This window comes from Eumetopias jubatus, unplaced genomic scaffold (assembly GCF_037043125.1).
Source record: "Eumetopias jubatus isolate StellerSeaLion01/CBP00866 unplaced genomic scaffold, mEumJub1_p1.0 scaffold_4, whole genome shotgun sequence".
Taxonomy (NCBI): Eukaryota; Metazoa; Chordata; class Mammalia; order Carnivora; family Otariidae; genus Eumetopias; species Eumetopias jubatus.
The window spans coordinates 70,294,816-70,311,688 of NW_028274810.1; the positions used below are offsets into that span (position 1 = coordinate 70,294,816).

Here is a 16,873-nt window from a genome sequence, read left to right on the forward strand (position 1 = left end):
TGTGTTGTTGAAGCAGACAGCATATATATATAAACATAAACTGTATATAAACATAAATGTGTAGTTTCCTGTTAATTGTGTCTGCATAAGCTACATGAAATTCAGTTTGAAGAGACTTGAAATAATTAAAAACACTGAGCTTCATTAGGTCAGTGTTTAATGTAAAATAAAATCACAGTGATAGACCACTGCATTCCTAAAAGAATGGCTAAAATGAAAAAGACTGAGAGTAGCAGTACTGATGAGGATATGAAGGAACTGGAATTCTCCTACACTGCCAGTAGGAATGTAAAGTGGTATAACCATTTTAGAGCACATCTTGGCAGCTTTTTAAAAAGCATATATCTACCATATGATCAGCCATTCACCACCTAGGCATTATGACGAAAAAGCATACAACGAAGGGAAATAAAAATGTATGCCCACATGAAGACTTGCACATGAATGTTGACAGCAGCTTTATTTGTAGTAGTCAAATACTGAAAACAACCTAAATGTCCATCAACAGGTAAGTAAACTGTCTTGTATTCATATGATGGAATGCTTCTCAGCAACAAGCTCTGGCTACAGCATGGATAAATTTTAAAAAGGTGAAGCTGAGTGAAAGAAGCCATACCAGAGAAACAAGACCAAAAAACCCCACATACTCATTCACTGGTCCTATTTATACAAAATTCTAGAACATGCAAACTGATATGTAGTGGATCATTGGCAGCCTGGGGGTGGGGGAGGAAAGAATCACAAAGGGGTCTAAGGAAACTTGGGGTGATGGATGTTCATTATCTCGATCATGCTAATGGTTTCCCAGGTGTATATGTCAAAACTTACCACCTATACATTTTGAATATGTGTGGTTCATTGTGTATCAGTTATATTTTAGTAAGGCTATTAGAAATTTTAAAAAGGAAAAGATGCTGGCCTTACAACATGTTTCTGTTCAGAGTGTAGCTACCATTGGCAACACTTTAAACAGCGTCCATCTTGCTGTGGAGGCAATACAGAAGACTGTGGATGAACACAAGAAAACCATTGAGTCACTGCAGAGTGACATGGTAAGGAAATTTACAAATGCTGCGGGAAGTCAGCATTCTGCCTACCCTCTTCTGTGTAATAGGAGTGATGCCATCTTCCCTTTCATCTGAACAGACCTTACTATGCACCTTTTTAAAAGATGTAATCTGTAAATTACGCAGTTAAAGAGAATAAAATTAAAAGCTGAGTCTTTTGCAAATATACTAGAGGAAATAACAGTAAGAGACAGTTCCTGGGTGGAATGGGTAGGAAGGAAAATGGAGAAGGAAAGGGAAGTGTCACAGGTATTGATTGCTACATAACAAATCACCCTAAACTTAGTGGCTTAAAACAACATGTTATTACTTCTCACTGTTCTGTGGGTTGGGAATTTGGATGGAGCTCCCAGACTGAAATGGTGAGAGGCCAAGTGAAGAGGACTCTAGAAATGAAAGGCCATCTGGGATGTTCCGGCTCCAGCCAGATTCCCAGTTGGATGCAGTCGTGAGTGCTTGCGCGTGCGTGTGTGTATGAAAGTGTGAGAGAAAGAAAGACTTTAGCCTGCACCATGTGAAACAGAAGAATACTCCCATACCTGCTGAGCCCAGTCAACCCACAGAATCATGGGAATAATAAATTGTTTTAAACCACAAAGTTTGGGGATGATTTGTTACGCAGCAGCAGATAAGTGAGACAGAAGCAAACCCCTGCAGTGCTCAGGAATTGTCTTCAAATGTCTCTTCATGTTGTGTGGGTGTAAGTGGTCTACAGTCATTCTGAGGCCTTAATCAATCACCTAGTGAGTAGTCTGCTCCATGAAAGATTTACGAAGGGAGAAAAGGATGGCATAGCCCTTGCCGTCTTGCTGGGGAGATGAGTTATATGTACATGAAATCAGGACTGTTCAAGGCACACAAAAGTTCCCCAGCTTTTCTACTAATTTCTAGGTCTATCCCACATGCTCTTTTCCAGCTTTGGAGTTTCAGGTTTAAACTGGGCAGTTTGTACCAAGGAGACCAGGGCTATATTAGAGCTCTAGAAGGGGACGGTTTTTCATTTCTTCAGAACAAGTATTCCTCACTGGTATTTAATGGGGCTGACCCAAAGGAACAGTTGTTGAGCTGGTGTTCAGACACTCTGGATTCCAGTTCCACCTCTGCTGCTGAGTAACTGTGGGATCCATAATAATAAACTCAACAATTCTTTCATTACTCTTATGTTAATATTTTGAGCATTTTCTCAAAGTAATAAATATTTTCCAAAATACATGTTTCTTAAGTCAAAAATTCATGCTTTAGAGAACCATGGGGTTTTTTTCTCCCATCTCTCTATTTTCTTTATTGTTGCCTTTTGTTTCTTCTAAAAGCAGGGTTGATAAATGTCTAGGATTTCAAATTTCAGGGAAAACCGTTTATTTTCCCTAATTGCAATCTGTTGTAATTAAATCTGCCTCTTTTAAACTTCCATGGTTGCCAGTGGTAATCCTCCCCACTGGCACGTTTTATACTAAGTCATAGATATGAGCCCTGAAAGATTAAGCCATGCAAAGTTTTTCCACTAGAGGGAAAAAGTGTATATATAAATGTGCTCATTCTCTGCAAAGAGAGACTTGAGCGGTGGGAAGGGGATGGGAAGGGAAGGGTAACCTTCAGACATAAATCTTGGCATGTGCTATTAAAACTGGAAAAATGAATAATGTGCATGCTTCGTTGTACTCAGTGCCCGAGGCTAGTGGTTACATGACTGGCTACTCTTTGAGTGCACAAACCTCTTCAGTCCTGGGGAAGTGATGACACTAGCCAGGTCCAGACTGAGTTGGCCCCTGAGAGTGTTAGTGATTCTGTGGTTTCTCTGGGAGTACAGGTAATGGAGGAGAGGAGGGCTGGTTTCTGGGGAGTTCATTCCATTCAGAGACAAGAAACAGACTGGGAGGATCTCAGTTCCCTGACGAGTCTGCGTGCTGCTGGTCCAGTCCATGCTTCAGGCTGGCATCCCCAAGAGTACCTGGTGCCCTTGGGGCCTAGCACAAGACTGGTCACACTGTAGGCTCCTGGGAAGTAATTGTTGATTAATCTGTGAATGCCCCCTCTGGGAAGCTAGAATGTTTTAGGACCATCCCAGATGGTTAAGTAGACCTGATAATTAGTTGTTGCCTATACTAAACCTCCATTTCTGTTAACAGAATTGGCACTTCTTGAAAGAGACCAGTGGAAGCAACCAGATCATTCCATCACCTTCAGCCACATCAGATTTTGACAATAAAACCCACAGTGAGAATTTGAAACAGGTACTTTCTGTCTCTGGCTTTACTCCCTGTGCCCACAGTGGACTCTGGGGGCCACCTGAATAGTTGGGCTCAGTGTTGTCGTGCCTCATCCCATGCATATATTTGCCTGCCTGAGAGCTGAGCAGATAGCAATGTGTGTTGCTGTCTTAGGAATCCAAGATGCTGTCCTGGTTCTTCTTTGGCACTCTGCTTTTTTTCCCTGCATGTCAATCAGTGGAGTAAATTCCTTTTCACATCTTGGAAGACATAGAATAGCCAGATTATCCTGAAACTGTTTATGAAAAATAGCAATCTGGGCAAGTTTAACATTTCTAAAATGTTGGAAAGCATATCCCTGGAAGTCAAGATTTTCTAAAGACAAGAGGAGGGAAAAGGCTATTGAGTTCAGAATCACATTAAAGAAAATAAAGGAAATCTTCACTAAGAAGAATTCCTGTCCTGAGTTTAATGCCCTCTAAAACCTGTAGTCATCATTCCTTTTTAAGTAGCAATCAGTACTGGAGAATGTCAATAAAAATAATTGAATCTTGTACTAAATAATGCACTACTTGTTATGGTTTTGCTACATGAGCCAATTCAGTAATTGGTATTTTTCCTAAGGTAGTTTTGTTCTGACAAATTAGGTTAATAGGCGTTTCAGTTAATAACCCAGCAAGCTTTCCCGCCAGCAGGTGAGGTAAACATTGGGAAATCAATTCCCAAGCTCTCAGCTTTCTGGGACCAGAAAGTGAATCATGTAGGTAGTCCCCTTTCCCCTCTTGTCTAGCTGAGGTCAAACAATTCCAGAGGGAGTGAACTCGGAGCAATTTAGAGTGGAGGGACAAACCCAAGACAGACAATCAATGGTCTAAACCAGGAAAAGGCGTTTACTTCAGTAACGTGACATAGTAATAGTTGTTTAGTGCTGCTGGCCTGCTTGTCTAGTGTATGTCTTTAGCTGGATTCCACAGTTTGATTTATTTCCACTCCAGGATATCCTGTACCTTCACAACTCTTTAGAGGAGGTAAACAGTGCCCTAGTGGGGTACCAGAGACAGAATGATCTTAAACTCGAGGGGATGAATGAGACAGTCAGTAACCTTACCCAGAGAGTCAACTTGATAGAAACAGATCTGGTTGCTGTGAGCAAGGTAGAAAAGCAAGCGAACCTGTCCCTCAGCATGGTAAGCCTTTTTGGATCTTTTGTGGTATGTTCTGTGTTGCAGTGTGTTTTGTCTACATGGATGACACTCCACAGATTTTTCAGATCCAGTCCCCTGGCATATTTGAGAGGCTATGCATTCATACCATGCTTCACACTAGCTTTGTGATGTGAGTGGCACAGGCAGAGTTAGCCCCGATCTGGAAAAGGGGGGGTGTAGAGGAGTTAGTTGCTTGCCAGGGCCTCACCCCAAGCCATTGGCAGAAATGGCAAGCCTCCTATCGTATTACCAGTGACCCGTCTGGTAGGGAAGCTCTGGCACATATTTCCAGGGGAGGTCTTCTTGCTCTTTTTTAAGTTGGTAAGGGTGGGAGCATTGACAGTAACAATGACTGAAGAATCTTTTGCTGTCTCTTTAAGCCTGAACTTTCAAATTTATCCTGCTTGGTCTGCATGTTTGGGTGAACCTTTTGCATATAACGCAGGAAAGCCATTTAAAACAGACCAGACTAGATCAGCTCCTCAACTTGAGAGATCATTGAGTCCATCCTGCCATTTTATGTGAGAATACTGAGTGACCTAAGTCATTGATGCTGGCAGACCATGTGTTTTACTGGTTTTCATGTTATTGTCAATAAAATGTGTGCTTTTTAATCCCCTTCATATAGACGTTGTGCTGAGATCCATGGGGATTATTTTTTAATAGCTACAAGCCCCACTCTTAAAGATTTCATACAATGAAGACACAGGCATATGTAAAGAAATGCAAACCTAAAACAGGAAATTATACCATAAATTGACATAAGCAGCAGAGCTAGAAACAAGCCCACAAGTAAAGTTGAACTCTGGCCCCCGGACATCAGGTTTTGAACCGGCTCTGCCACAGTGGAGCCTTGGCAGCTTGCTTGATGTGGCTTGGAGGGTGACAGATCAGAAGACCTGTTCCCCCTCCTGCTTTACAAGGGTGTGTAATTTACTACAAAGCTGTGAAGATTAAAGGAGCCTTATTTTAAAAAGCCCTTTTGAACTCAGCTAAGTAGGGGCTAGGAATTTGGGGTGCTTTGATGAGTAGTAGGCCTTAAAGGTTTTCAAGGCTTATAGTGAAAACTTTCTGCCACAGACTCCCCATACTGTCCCTCTCCTCTCCACTTTCTTTTCCTCCAGAAGAGGAAATTGTTAGTAGTACCATCTGTCCTGCTGTGTCTTCCAGCAGCATCCTACCAAGCATGCTTCTGGGTGTTAAGTCCTCTCACTGTTTATGCTTCAGAAGTTTTAAGGTTTGTGAAGCCTCAGGTTCAGCTTTGTATCTCAGCAAACTTTCTCCCTCTCCTCTCGTTCTCCTACTGGAATTTCTGTTGAAAGTGCTCTAAGAGCCTTTAAAGAAGTTTGACCAATTTGTTTTAAAAGTGTTAGAGGTTGTTTAAGTTTTATTTTTTTATTAAATATTATTTATTTATTTGACAGAGAGAGAGACACAGCAAGAAAAGGAACGCAAGCAGGGGGAGTGGGAGAGGGAGAAGCAGGCTCCCCACTGAGCAGGGGAGCCCGATGCAGGGCTCGATCCCAGGACCCTGGGATCATGACCAGAGCCGAAGGCAGACACTTAACCGACTGAGCCACCCAGGCGCCCTGATGTTGTTGAAGTTTTAATGTTTGCCTTTAATCTTGTTGTTTTTACCCTTTAAGATGGATGATAGAGCCACCGCTCTGAAAAGAGAGTCCTTGCATCAAGTGACCAACAGAACAGATACATTAAAAACCCAAAGCATAAAGATAAATAAGGGGGGCTTATTTTGAGGTAAAAATAATACATCAGCATCTTTGTGCTTTTGAAGGGCACCTGGCCACTCCAATCAATAGAGCATGCAGCTCTCAATCTCGGGGTTGTGAGTCCAAGCCCCAAGTTGAGGGTAGAGATTACTTAAAAACAAATAAACCACAACAGCATATTTGTGCTTTTGAGCTACTGTTTCTTTCTCAAAAGGAGCACTTTAGTCTCCATTTGCTGCAACTTCAGGACAAAGTGATTAGTAAATTAGTATATTAGTGAACAAGGGAGTACTTTATCAGGCATCTACCTTGTGCAAGGAGTTGGGGTGACCACAGTGAGCAGGACAGACATGTGACCCTTATTCTGGTGGAGCTCAAAGTCAGAAAATCATTAATACATAATTGAACAGATAATTAAGCACAAGTATGGTAAGTGCTACAAAGAAAAACTATAAGGTATGATGAGGATGTTAGCAGAGATCAGGAAAGCTTCCCTAAGGAAATGAATTTTCTTTTTTAAGATTTTTTATTTATTTGTCTTAGAGAAGGAGTGTGCAGAAGCAGGGGGAAGGAGAAGCAGGTTCCCTGCTGAGCACGGAACCCAATGTGGGACTCGATCCCAGGACCCTGGGATCATGACCTGAGCCCAAGGCAAATGCTTAACTGACTGAGCCAGCCAGGCGTCCCAGGAAATGACTTTTAAGCTAAGACAATAAGTTATCTGTACTCATGACAGAGAACAGAGGCGGAGATCATCGAAAACTGGTGACTAATCAGCATTTTTTTTTTTTAAAGATTTTATTTATTTATTCATGAGAGACAGAGGGAGAGAGAGAGAGAGAGAGGGAGAAGCAGGCTCCCAAGGAGCAGGGAGCCCGATGCGGGACTCGATCCCAGGACCCTGGGATCATGACCTGAGCCGAAGGCAGACGCTTAACCATCTGAGCCACCCAGGCGCCCCAGCATTTATTTTTAGATTGCAGTCTCAGTACATACGTAGTTCATTTAAGGCCCAGCCCGTTCCTTTCACCTTGTCTCTTCCCCTGTTTTTTTAAGTTCTTCCCTGACATATTGTCAAGGTAGGACAATCTGTGATATGCTTTGATATCCCAAGAAAGAAAGTTTATTTGCAACATTCTATGTGATTAGACTGTTAATATTATAAGAACCGGAGTAAGATAAAGTAAAAGCCCAGAAGATTGTGGCTGAGTGGCTAAAATACCATCTGAGATGCCCATTGTGTGTGAGGAGCTCAAGGATATGAGGTTCAGAGGAAATGCACTTGGAAATGAACCATACATAGTACAGGCAGTTTTCGATGTAATACTTTCCATCTATATTCGTTCTTCCCTGTTTCATATAGTCTAGCGATATTAAGATTTTAATGCTTTGTGAGCTAGGCTTTTGTTGAGTTTTCTAACTGCTTTTGGAAAAAATAAATAAAAATAACCCACCTGGGGAATGACAAGAAAAACCAAAGATCCAGATATACATGTTGAACACAAAAAGTCAGGTGGTTACTGCTGGAGATTCATTGTGATTTCAGCAACAGTCCAGATTTTAATAGTAAACCTCAGAATCAAATGCAGCTCATGCACATTTTTTGCCTAAATTTCCTGGTTTTGTTTTCAGACCCTTTGTGTTTTAAACTGTCATCCCAGTGTGTTGGTCCCTTTGTCCTAAGCATCCCTCATCTAAGCATCCTAACCAGATATAATTTCTCCCTAATTTCTTTGTAACTCAAGTATTTAGTACCTAGCTTTAGTCACCTGTGTCCATATATTAGCTCTATAATAAACCAAGAGCGATCTTCTATATGGTAACTATGAGAGTAGAAATAAAGATGAGAAGGAAATAACTGAATACAAGAAAGTGTAATAAGTTGGTGCTGTCACTGAACATAGGATTAGGGCCTTTCACACTAGGCTAAGCAGTTAGAAGAGCCTAAGCCTCATAGAAATCAGACTTCTCGGGGCGCCTGGGTGGCTCAGTCGTTAAGTGTCTGCCTTCGGCTCAGGTCATGATCCCAGGGTCCTGGGATCGAGCCCCGCATCGGGCTCCCTGCTCCGCGGGAAGCCTGCTTCTCCCTCTCCCACTCCCCCTGCTTGTGTTCCCTCTCTCGCTGTGTCTCTCTCTGTCACATAAATAAAATCTTTAAAAAAAAAAAAAAAAGAAATCAGACTTCTCTTTTTTTTACAATTAAATGTATTTTTTTATATGCCACTATGGGTCATCCTGGGAATGAGAAAGGGCATAGAGAAGAAACTTTTAAAAAGATATAAGTAAGTTAATGAATTAGGAATTTTGCAGTTCCTTCTGTGTGTTCCCAACAGTTCCTGCCACCAGTTGAATCCTCACATAGGAGGGAGAGAAGGAAAAGCCAGGGTTGGTTGCTTTTTTTTTTTTTTTTAAGGTGATAAGAGCATAACACTCTCCCTAAATTTGTCTAGTCACAAGGTGAAGTACGATATCAGGAAAATTATTTAGTGTGAAATAGTTCCTAGAAAATAATATCTACTCATTTAGGAAATTGGTGTTGCATGGGCACCTGAGCAAGGGTACATTTCGTTTACTGCTGACACATGCATACCTTCCCCCATCAACCAGATGTTCACAGTGAATCAGGTCATCTGTTGCATAATGTTCCCTTTATGATCTAGCCTCAAATCCCACTAGACCCTTATCAACTCTGAGTACCAAAGGTATTTCTAGTATTTGTTGATTCATTCTTTTATTACTTTTAATAGGGAACATACTGGAAGTCAAGCCCTACATGCTAAATAGGCTCTGGGAATATAATGAGGAATCAGATAAGGTCTCACTTCCACCTTAAGCCTTCTGTGATCTTTGTTTTGGGCAGAAAGAAGATAGTTCAGATTCTCAAGTATCCAAGCTAAGAGAGAAACTGCAGCTGATCAGTGCTCTCACAAACAAACCTGAGAGCAACAGGCCTCCAGACACCACTGACAAAGGTGAGATACTCAGGGCTGGCTTCTGAATATTTCACGCAGGCTTGGGCAGCCTGCCTCCCACACAGGGAGTGGGGAAAGGTGTTCCAGCAAGACCAATCAAACTGAGGGAATGATGCCTGAGTGCATCGAGATGAAGCTGATACACTTTGGTTTCATTTAGAAAAAGCCCATTTTGTACATGATTTGTATTCCAGACTATTAAGGAAAGAATGGGTAATGTTTAGCTTGAAATAGACTTCTCCATGCTGTCTGCATCCAATTATAGGCAAAAATGTAACTGTCATAGTGTATATTAAACCAGCCCTAAATGTTGTTTACGGAGTCTTTTCATTACTCTAAGTGCATAAAATTTACTTAAAAATAAATACTAGTCCTTCTGAAAAACCATTAACAAATGATAGATAGGATCATTGAGTTGGAAAGGCCCTTGGCTCTAGGTAGGGATATACCTAATCAATATTAGCAGATGCCACAAGGATGTAACCAAAGCACTGAACTGGGTTGGCTTTGACCCCTACTCCCCACAAATATTTTTTCATTTGGGGGAAAGCATTACAACCTCTCTTACTCTCTTTCGGATGGGGGACAGACTACAGTGGGAGGCTTTGTCCTAACATCATGCTGCATAATCGTATGAAAGCCCTCTTTCAGCACCAGCTGATCTGGTGGCACATACCCCAGGTCAGGCTTATAGTATGGCTCCTAGGATATCAGATATCCAATGCTGTTCTTACTTGCAGCTTAAACTCTTAGCATCTAAACCTATATAATGTACTATATAATAGTACAAGGTACTATAAGAGCTTCCCATGGGCTTCCCACAACTTAAACCCTAATGTTATCTGATACTGATTGATCTTCACTTGCCTACACAACATATCTCAGTCCATGCCTTTAACTTCAGGTGGTCACTGTGCTACTTAATTCTGAACTGTTTCTCTTAAATTAAGTACATATGCAATTGCCCTAAAAAGTGACTTTCAGTACTGGTTTAATTTGGTGTCAGATTCGATAATACTACAACGGTATGTGTTTGTTACAGAGCAAGTACAGAGTTTCACATCAAAGCCGTCGGCATTGCCAAAATTTCCACAGTCTCTTGGAGATCAAACTGAGAAAGCTGTGCAGCTGAGACCTATTGCCCTACCAGGAATTTCTAGCATCAAAGGTAAATTTTTATACCATGGAGTAATAGGGAAAATGTTCAAAGCTCAAATTTTGTAATTTTTTTAACTTGTAAGAAAAAGAATCCCATCTAACGTTGAGCACTTCCTGTGAGCCAGATACTTGATATGCTATGCATTACATCATATAGTCCTGTTAACAGTCCTGGGAGCATAAATATTCATGTGTTATACCCATTTTCTCAGTAGGGAAACTGCCTGAGGCCACACAGCAAATAATGGACTGAGGCAGAAAGGCAGTCTGACACCAAAGTTTGCACTCTTAACCAACGCACTATAGAGCCTTCGTTCATTGAGTGCCTAATTAGACCCAGTGCTAAGCAGTAAAAATACAGTGCAAGATACGATCTCACTTTCCTCAAGGATATGACGGTTTAGTGGAGAAGGCAAATAAGCAACCACAATATTGTGAGATTAGCAAAATGGAAGTTGACCCTATTTGCTAAGGTCTTCCAAAAATGAGGGGTCCTTTGGCTGAAAATCAACAAGATAAACTTTAGTAGGAAGGAGATGATTCCCAGTAAAACGTGTTTGCCTTGCTTTCTTCAGCGTATATGCTGTTCTTCATTGTGATGTTTAGAGTCACCTGATCCTGCATTCGATAACTGCCTGGAAAATCAGCCATTCCCACCCACCTACCTTTGTCTGGCTCTCCACCTTAACTTAGATACTGTTCCACCAGGAAACAATTTCCTACCTCCTAGGACTGGATTAGATGCTTCCTCTGTATGCTCTGTATAATATTGTATATTTGCCCCTGTTTAGCACATGTCACTCTGTTGTAATTTCCTGGGAAGATAGAAAATTAACTTTACTCCCAGCCCCTAGCATAGTGCCTGGTACAGGTGAATATCTGTTAAGTGAATGAGTTATCTACGGTCTATAATTAATGCTTAAAACATTAAGACTTATATAGCCATATAAATGCAATTCCTTTTTCCCCTTATCCCCAGTTTTTTTTTTCTTTCTATTTTCTGGGGAGACAGGAGAGTGTTAAACTGTTGATTGGCAATACAAGTGCCTTCTCCCACTTGCCATTTATTACATCAAAAATTGAGAATGAATGGAGGAAAGACTGTTAGAGCAGATTAAGAAATAGCCATCTTAACATTTGTACTTCAGTCTCTAACATAGGCCTTACGTACTTTGGATGACTACACTTTTGAAATGACCCAAAGCAGCAATAAGATTTTTATTTGAATACTACTAACAATTTTATAAGCTCATGCCCTATACACACAAAAAACATTTTCCAGCTAGCCACTTGGTGGCAGACATTGAGAACAAGCGTCCCACCTGCTTTTTCTGGCTTTCAGAGCTTTTGAGATTCTCTAGCTGCTTCACTGGATCTGTCTCAGGACTAAAGTAGGGCCTTCTTCGAAAGCTCAGAACTCCTTGATTGACCTTGTATTGCAACAGCTTTCTGTCCCTTCAGGCCATTTCCATTCTTCCTAAGTACCAAACAGCAGGAGGCCTATAGAATCTAGGTGTGGGGTTGACTAAATGAAGAGAGGAAAAGGATTTAGGAAGACTTCTAAAGAAACAGAAGCCTCTGACTGTCTTCTGGTATTAGAGACTAAATCTATTAAGTCATTCTGTGGGGACACAATCAAGTCCTTTTAAAACGTTATGTAAATAATCAGTCCTCCTTATTATGGGCCTTTGAGAAAATACCAGAAGAGACTGTTGATAGAAACTGTCCAATCCTTTTGGCTCAAATAATACCTTCAAAATTGAAAAGCTATAGATCAATGGGTGATACTACTCTCTCTCTTAGCTGGAAGAGAGCACACAGGTGCCTGATGCTTTATACATACTGTATATATCGCTTCGAAAAGATCTGTAGTCTTTTGCTTTTTTTTTAATTGAGATGAAATTCACATACCATAATATTCACCCTTTTAAAATGTATAATTAAGTGGTTTGTAGTATATTCACATGTACAACCATCAGCACCATCTAATTCCAGAACATTTTTTTATCATCCTGGAAAGAAATCCTGTACCTATTAAATAGTCACTCCCTGTTCCCCCACGCCCTAGCCCCTGGCAACCACTAATTGGTCAACCAAAATCTTTGGATTTGCCTGTTCTGGGTATTTCATATAAATGGAATCATATGATCCATGGCCTCATATCCATGATTCTTTCAACATGGCTTCTTTCACTTAGCATAATGTTTTCAGGGTCCATCCATGTTGTAGCATGTAGTGGTATTTCATTCCATTATATGGCCAAATAATATTCCATTGTATGGATATACTACATTTTATCCATTCATCAGTTGGTGGACATTTGGATTGTTTCTACTTTTTGGCTTTTAGGAATAATGCAGCTATGAACATTCATGTACAAGTGTTGGTGTGGGGATATGTTTTCATTTCTTTTGAGTATATACCTAGGAGTGGAATTGCTGGGTGATACAGTAACTGTTTGACTAACAGTATGCCATAGTCTGTTTTACGGGCTCAGCTCCTATCATTAGCTCTTAAGGCCTCACCCGTCCTTTTTACCCATTCAACATAAGAATAGAATCTGGTAAATCTAAAAGGAAAGCCTTGGACACAGAGAATGCCAGCCCATTCATTTCTCTGTGATTATCTGTTACTGCTTCTGTTTTGGAAGGATAGTGCCAGTGTTCCTCTCATTCTTAAAGGGTCAAGAATTGGTCTTTCTGATTTAGTGAGATAGTAAGTCTTACCTTTTGGAAACAAAGTCCGCAAAATAGCTTTTAGTACTTTGCATTCAGCTGAGGCTCCTTTTTAAACTGTTGAGTAAATTTAGTTATATGTATAGACATACTCATTTTTTTGTAATTCCTTTTTAACAGATCTTCAGGATTTATTCCACAAGACTGGCCAGGACATGGATGGGAAACTGACCTATCAGGAAATCTGGAACTCTTTAGGTTCTGCTGTGCCAGAACTAGAGACTTTGAGAGCATTTGATTCTGATGGCGATGGAAGATACTCTTTCCTGGAGCTAAGGGTAGCTTTAGGTGTCTAGCCTCATCAGGCATATTTTAGAAATGGGTACATACCCAGGACTACCTAATATCTACTCACCTAACACAAACAGCCCATCGATCCTCCAGTCCTCCAAACTACTGTAGCAGACACATTGCCACCTTTTAACTTGTTTGAAAAGGCTATAAAGAAAAGTTATTTTTTTAAAAAAGAAGGCCATTTTACCTATATGATATTCAGAAATCTATGATTTCCTAAAACCAATAAGATCTTAATTTCAAAATTGCCAGGAAAAAAGTCAAGCCCTCTTTTTTTTCTCTTTCCTTTTTTTTTAGGGAAGGAAACCTTATCTTTTAAAACTGGAAAATGTGTATATAGAGAGAATAAGCCACCTTTTATATTTCACATAAATTTGCCTTAAATTAGCTGCACTTTATACAGACTCAGAAAATGTCTTTCTTTTAAAAGCTAGACCTTTTCTGTTTGTAAATATTTAAAATGAAAGAAAGAATTGTGCATATTTTGTGGGAAGTCGGAAGAATAGTTTGAAACAGGCTGTGAACAAATGACTTGTTATTAAAAATCACTAATGTTGGTAACAGCTGAAACTATGTCCATGTCTCCTTAAGACACCCTTCAGGTGCTGCTGTGGGGTTTGCCTTGGAGGCTGGAGGAATAGATTTGGGGAGGTGACCCTGTAAGGACAGTGCTGCCTCCTGGCTCAGAAAAGTAAGATTCTGGCTTTTTGTTCCTGTCCCCTCAACTGATCCCAACCTGTGAACCAGAGAAGCCTTGTTGGGGGTTTTTTCACTTTTAATCCTATTTCAGGGTTTATGAGCATAAACAGTTATGCAGTGGGGAGCTACATTTTCTGCACTGAGTGAGCTAGATTATCTTCCCCCACCCACCTACTCAAACCTCTCTTAGCTGCAGCTGGCTGCTGCCTCTGATGCAGGCTCCATTCTGAATGGGAGGGCTGCGCTCCTCGGCTCACTGTCTCTGCCCAGCTACCCAGGAGGGGCTTTAGGGGATAGCTTTGCCCCTCATTGTGACCCAGGAAACTCCTTGACATTTTATCTGGAGGCCTACCAAGAACGTAGTATGTTCCTCTGTGCCCTAAAGCCAAAGGGGTTGTGAAGTGCAGCACATGAAATCACATCAGGTTCCCTTACAGTTGTCAGCTCAGAAGTAGCTAGAGGCATTGTGTCCAGAGGATGCCAACCCATATCAAGTAGGCCTGGAGCAGGGGGGCACCACATGATGGCAGCAAGTTTTTTCAAATCTCTTAACAAGCAAGTGCAATACACTTCCCTTTAAATATTTCCGTAGGCCTGGTATGAAAGGTCTCCAGACTGGAAGGAATCACATGTCCGTATTCCCTGTGTGTGTGCTGTGCTGTTCTTAGACGCAGGCTTTGGGCAACACAAAAGGAAGAATTCTGTGAAACTTAACTGTTCTGTAGGCCAAGTCAGGGAGAAACTAGAGCTTTCATGGCACAGACTTTAGTAGAGCTCGTTTCCATTTTCACTTCATCCTAGTTGCCCTGTTACCCAGGGATGCCATCGAGCTCCTTTAAACATTTAAGGGCTGTTTTTTTTCTTTATGTAGTCTTCAGTTTAGTGTTGGCTAACTTTGATTTTTTTTCTGAAAGTGTTAACATTTAGTTAAAGCAAGATGAAGTCTTTTCCCATGAATGTGTCTGCTTACCTCATTATGGCTTGTGCTTCTCTTTTTTTAAAGAAAACAAGATTTTTTTGCCTACCTGAGCTATTTCTCTTTCTTGGAAAGGTTAAAATATAGCATAAAGTTAGCCTGGCACTTTAGGTAACTTGAAGACAACTCTTTTTCTTCTGGCTGCCTTCCTTGCACCCCCCCCCTTTTTAAATGTATATACCCTTATAGATTTTGTAACAACCAAATAAAATTCTAGCAATAAATTGACCTATACTGCTATATTTGTATATACTGTACCATAAATAATATGTCTGTACCTGGAAGGTATTTTTTTTGAGAACTGATTTATATGAAATATACTTGAGGGTAATGTAGCTTGTCCATTTTAGTTTCAAATTCTTAATTCATGGGCAGATACTCCGAGGACCCCTTAAGTCTTTGTTGTCTGTACTTTTCTTTTGTATCAGATAGCTACACCTGGAGAAGGCAGTTTTGTTTTTCAGTTTCTCACCTGTTTGTCCCACCTCAAGCTCAGCTGGCTCGCATCATCCTGGAGCTAGCTGGATCGTACCACTTGCTGTCACATCAGGCAGAGGTGTTCTGGCCACACTCTCAGACTGACTACCCTTGCTGTGCTGCTGCCCTAGCTCCCAGGCAGAACGAGGGCATCAGGTTGAGATTCATTGGCTTAAGAGTTTGATGAGCCTATTCTTCAGTGTTAATTTGGGAGTTTTATTTGCAAGTTGTCTGAACTTCCCCAACCTGTGACTTTTGAGCTGTACTCAAGCCTCCTTGCCTCATATCTCAGCTCTGAGAGGAAGATTGGGTTTTGGTGTTTATTTCAAATACTTTCACCTTTTCACCCTGGCAGCTTCTACTGAGGCTTTCTTAAGTGACCCAAAGCACAGCTTCTCGGTTCTTCTTTGCTTTTGCCTGTACTATCTGGGATAATGTTTACTTCAAGAGCCTCCCTAGAAATCAGAGGACCAAAAACATGTTCTAGGAAGAGAAGAATCAAAGGAATAGAGAACCTGGCTTAGGGATAAGGGTAATGTCCTCTTAAGGGCAGAGAGGGACCTGGCACTTAGGACAGTACACCCCTCACCTGCTGCTCGCTACTTTTCCTGCCAGTGGTGTTTCCTCACTTTACGTTGCTTTGCTGGACGTAACTCCGTTGCCCCCACCTCCCACTGCTGGTCTTGTGGTCACAGTTGAAGACTTTGACTGTGATGGGCTCATACTCATAATGGCCTGCTGTTGAGTTGTTTTTAGTGACAGCTTTTGTTTGCTACACACCTCATTGGCTTACTTACCAACACCAGCTAGATGTGGTCCCTTCTTTCATATCCTAACCAGAACACATTTGGGTATTCCTGAGACTTTATAGAGTGTGTATTGTTTGTTATATGAACCTAACCTACCTTGTTGTTTTCTCATATTAAGAAATGTAAATCTACTTTGCTTTAGTGGAGCTATTTTCGTAATGTATGAGCAATTTTGGTTCTGTTTGGAGAGTGAATTCAAGGTCTCTATGACTTGAGCTTTGCTTATTTCATATCAGTAATACAGCTATTTTAATTTATCTAAATAAAACATTTCCTTTTTCTCCCACAGTGTCTGTGATTAAAGGTTCCCCCCTCCCACGCCATACCTTCAGTTACTAAGAAAACAAAAATCTGCTTTGATCCCTATTTGTATAGACTCCTTTCTCCTTTTGAAAGCAAGAACTAACAAATGGTGAAGAATCTGCCTTAAGAACTGCAGCATCTAGCCTGAAGAAGTGAAGGCTGCTGCTTGGGCATCTGCAGGGTTGGGCGGGGTTGGTAAGGGGAGAGGGAGTCCCTTCCCTTCTCTGTATCAGCCAAGCTC

The 16,873-nt window shown here is 41.0% G+C and overlaps 1 protein-coding gene across 2 annotated transcripts in view; it reads left to right on the forward strand.

The window, feature by feature from the left end:
- The window catches only part of EFCAB14 (EF-hand calcium binding domain 14), a 39,444-nt gene extending 22,829 nt beyond the window's left edge, over window positions 1-16,615 (forward strand). The window contains exons 5-11 of one of the 2 annotated variants that reach the window (XM_028123267.2): window positions 942-1,052; window positions 3,194-3,298; window positions 4,270-4,461; window positions 6,126-6,210; window positions 9,068-9,181; window positions 10,224-10,349; window positions 13,195-16,615. In XM_028123267.2, the coding sequence (XP_027979068.1) occupies window positions 942-1,052; window positions 3,194-3,298; window positions 4,270-4,461; window positions 6,126-6,210; window positions 9,068-9,181; window positions 10,224-10,349; window positions 13,195-13,370 (909 nt within the window). In that variant the 3' untranslated portion in view covers window positions 13,371-16,615. The remainder of the gene's footprint in view (window positions 1-941; window positions 1,053-3,193; window positions 3,299-4,269; window positions 4,462-6,125; window positions 6,211-9,067; window positions 9,182-10,223; window positions 10,350-13,194) is intronic. The other variant, XM_028123266.2, reaches the window with a different exon arrangement.
- Window positions 16,616-16,873: the final 258 nt, after the last annotated feature.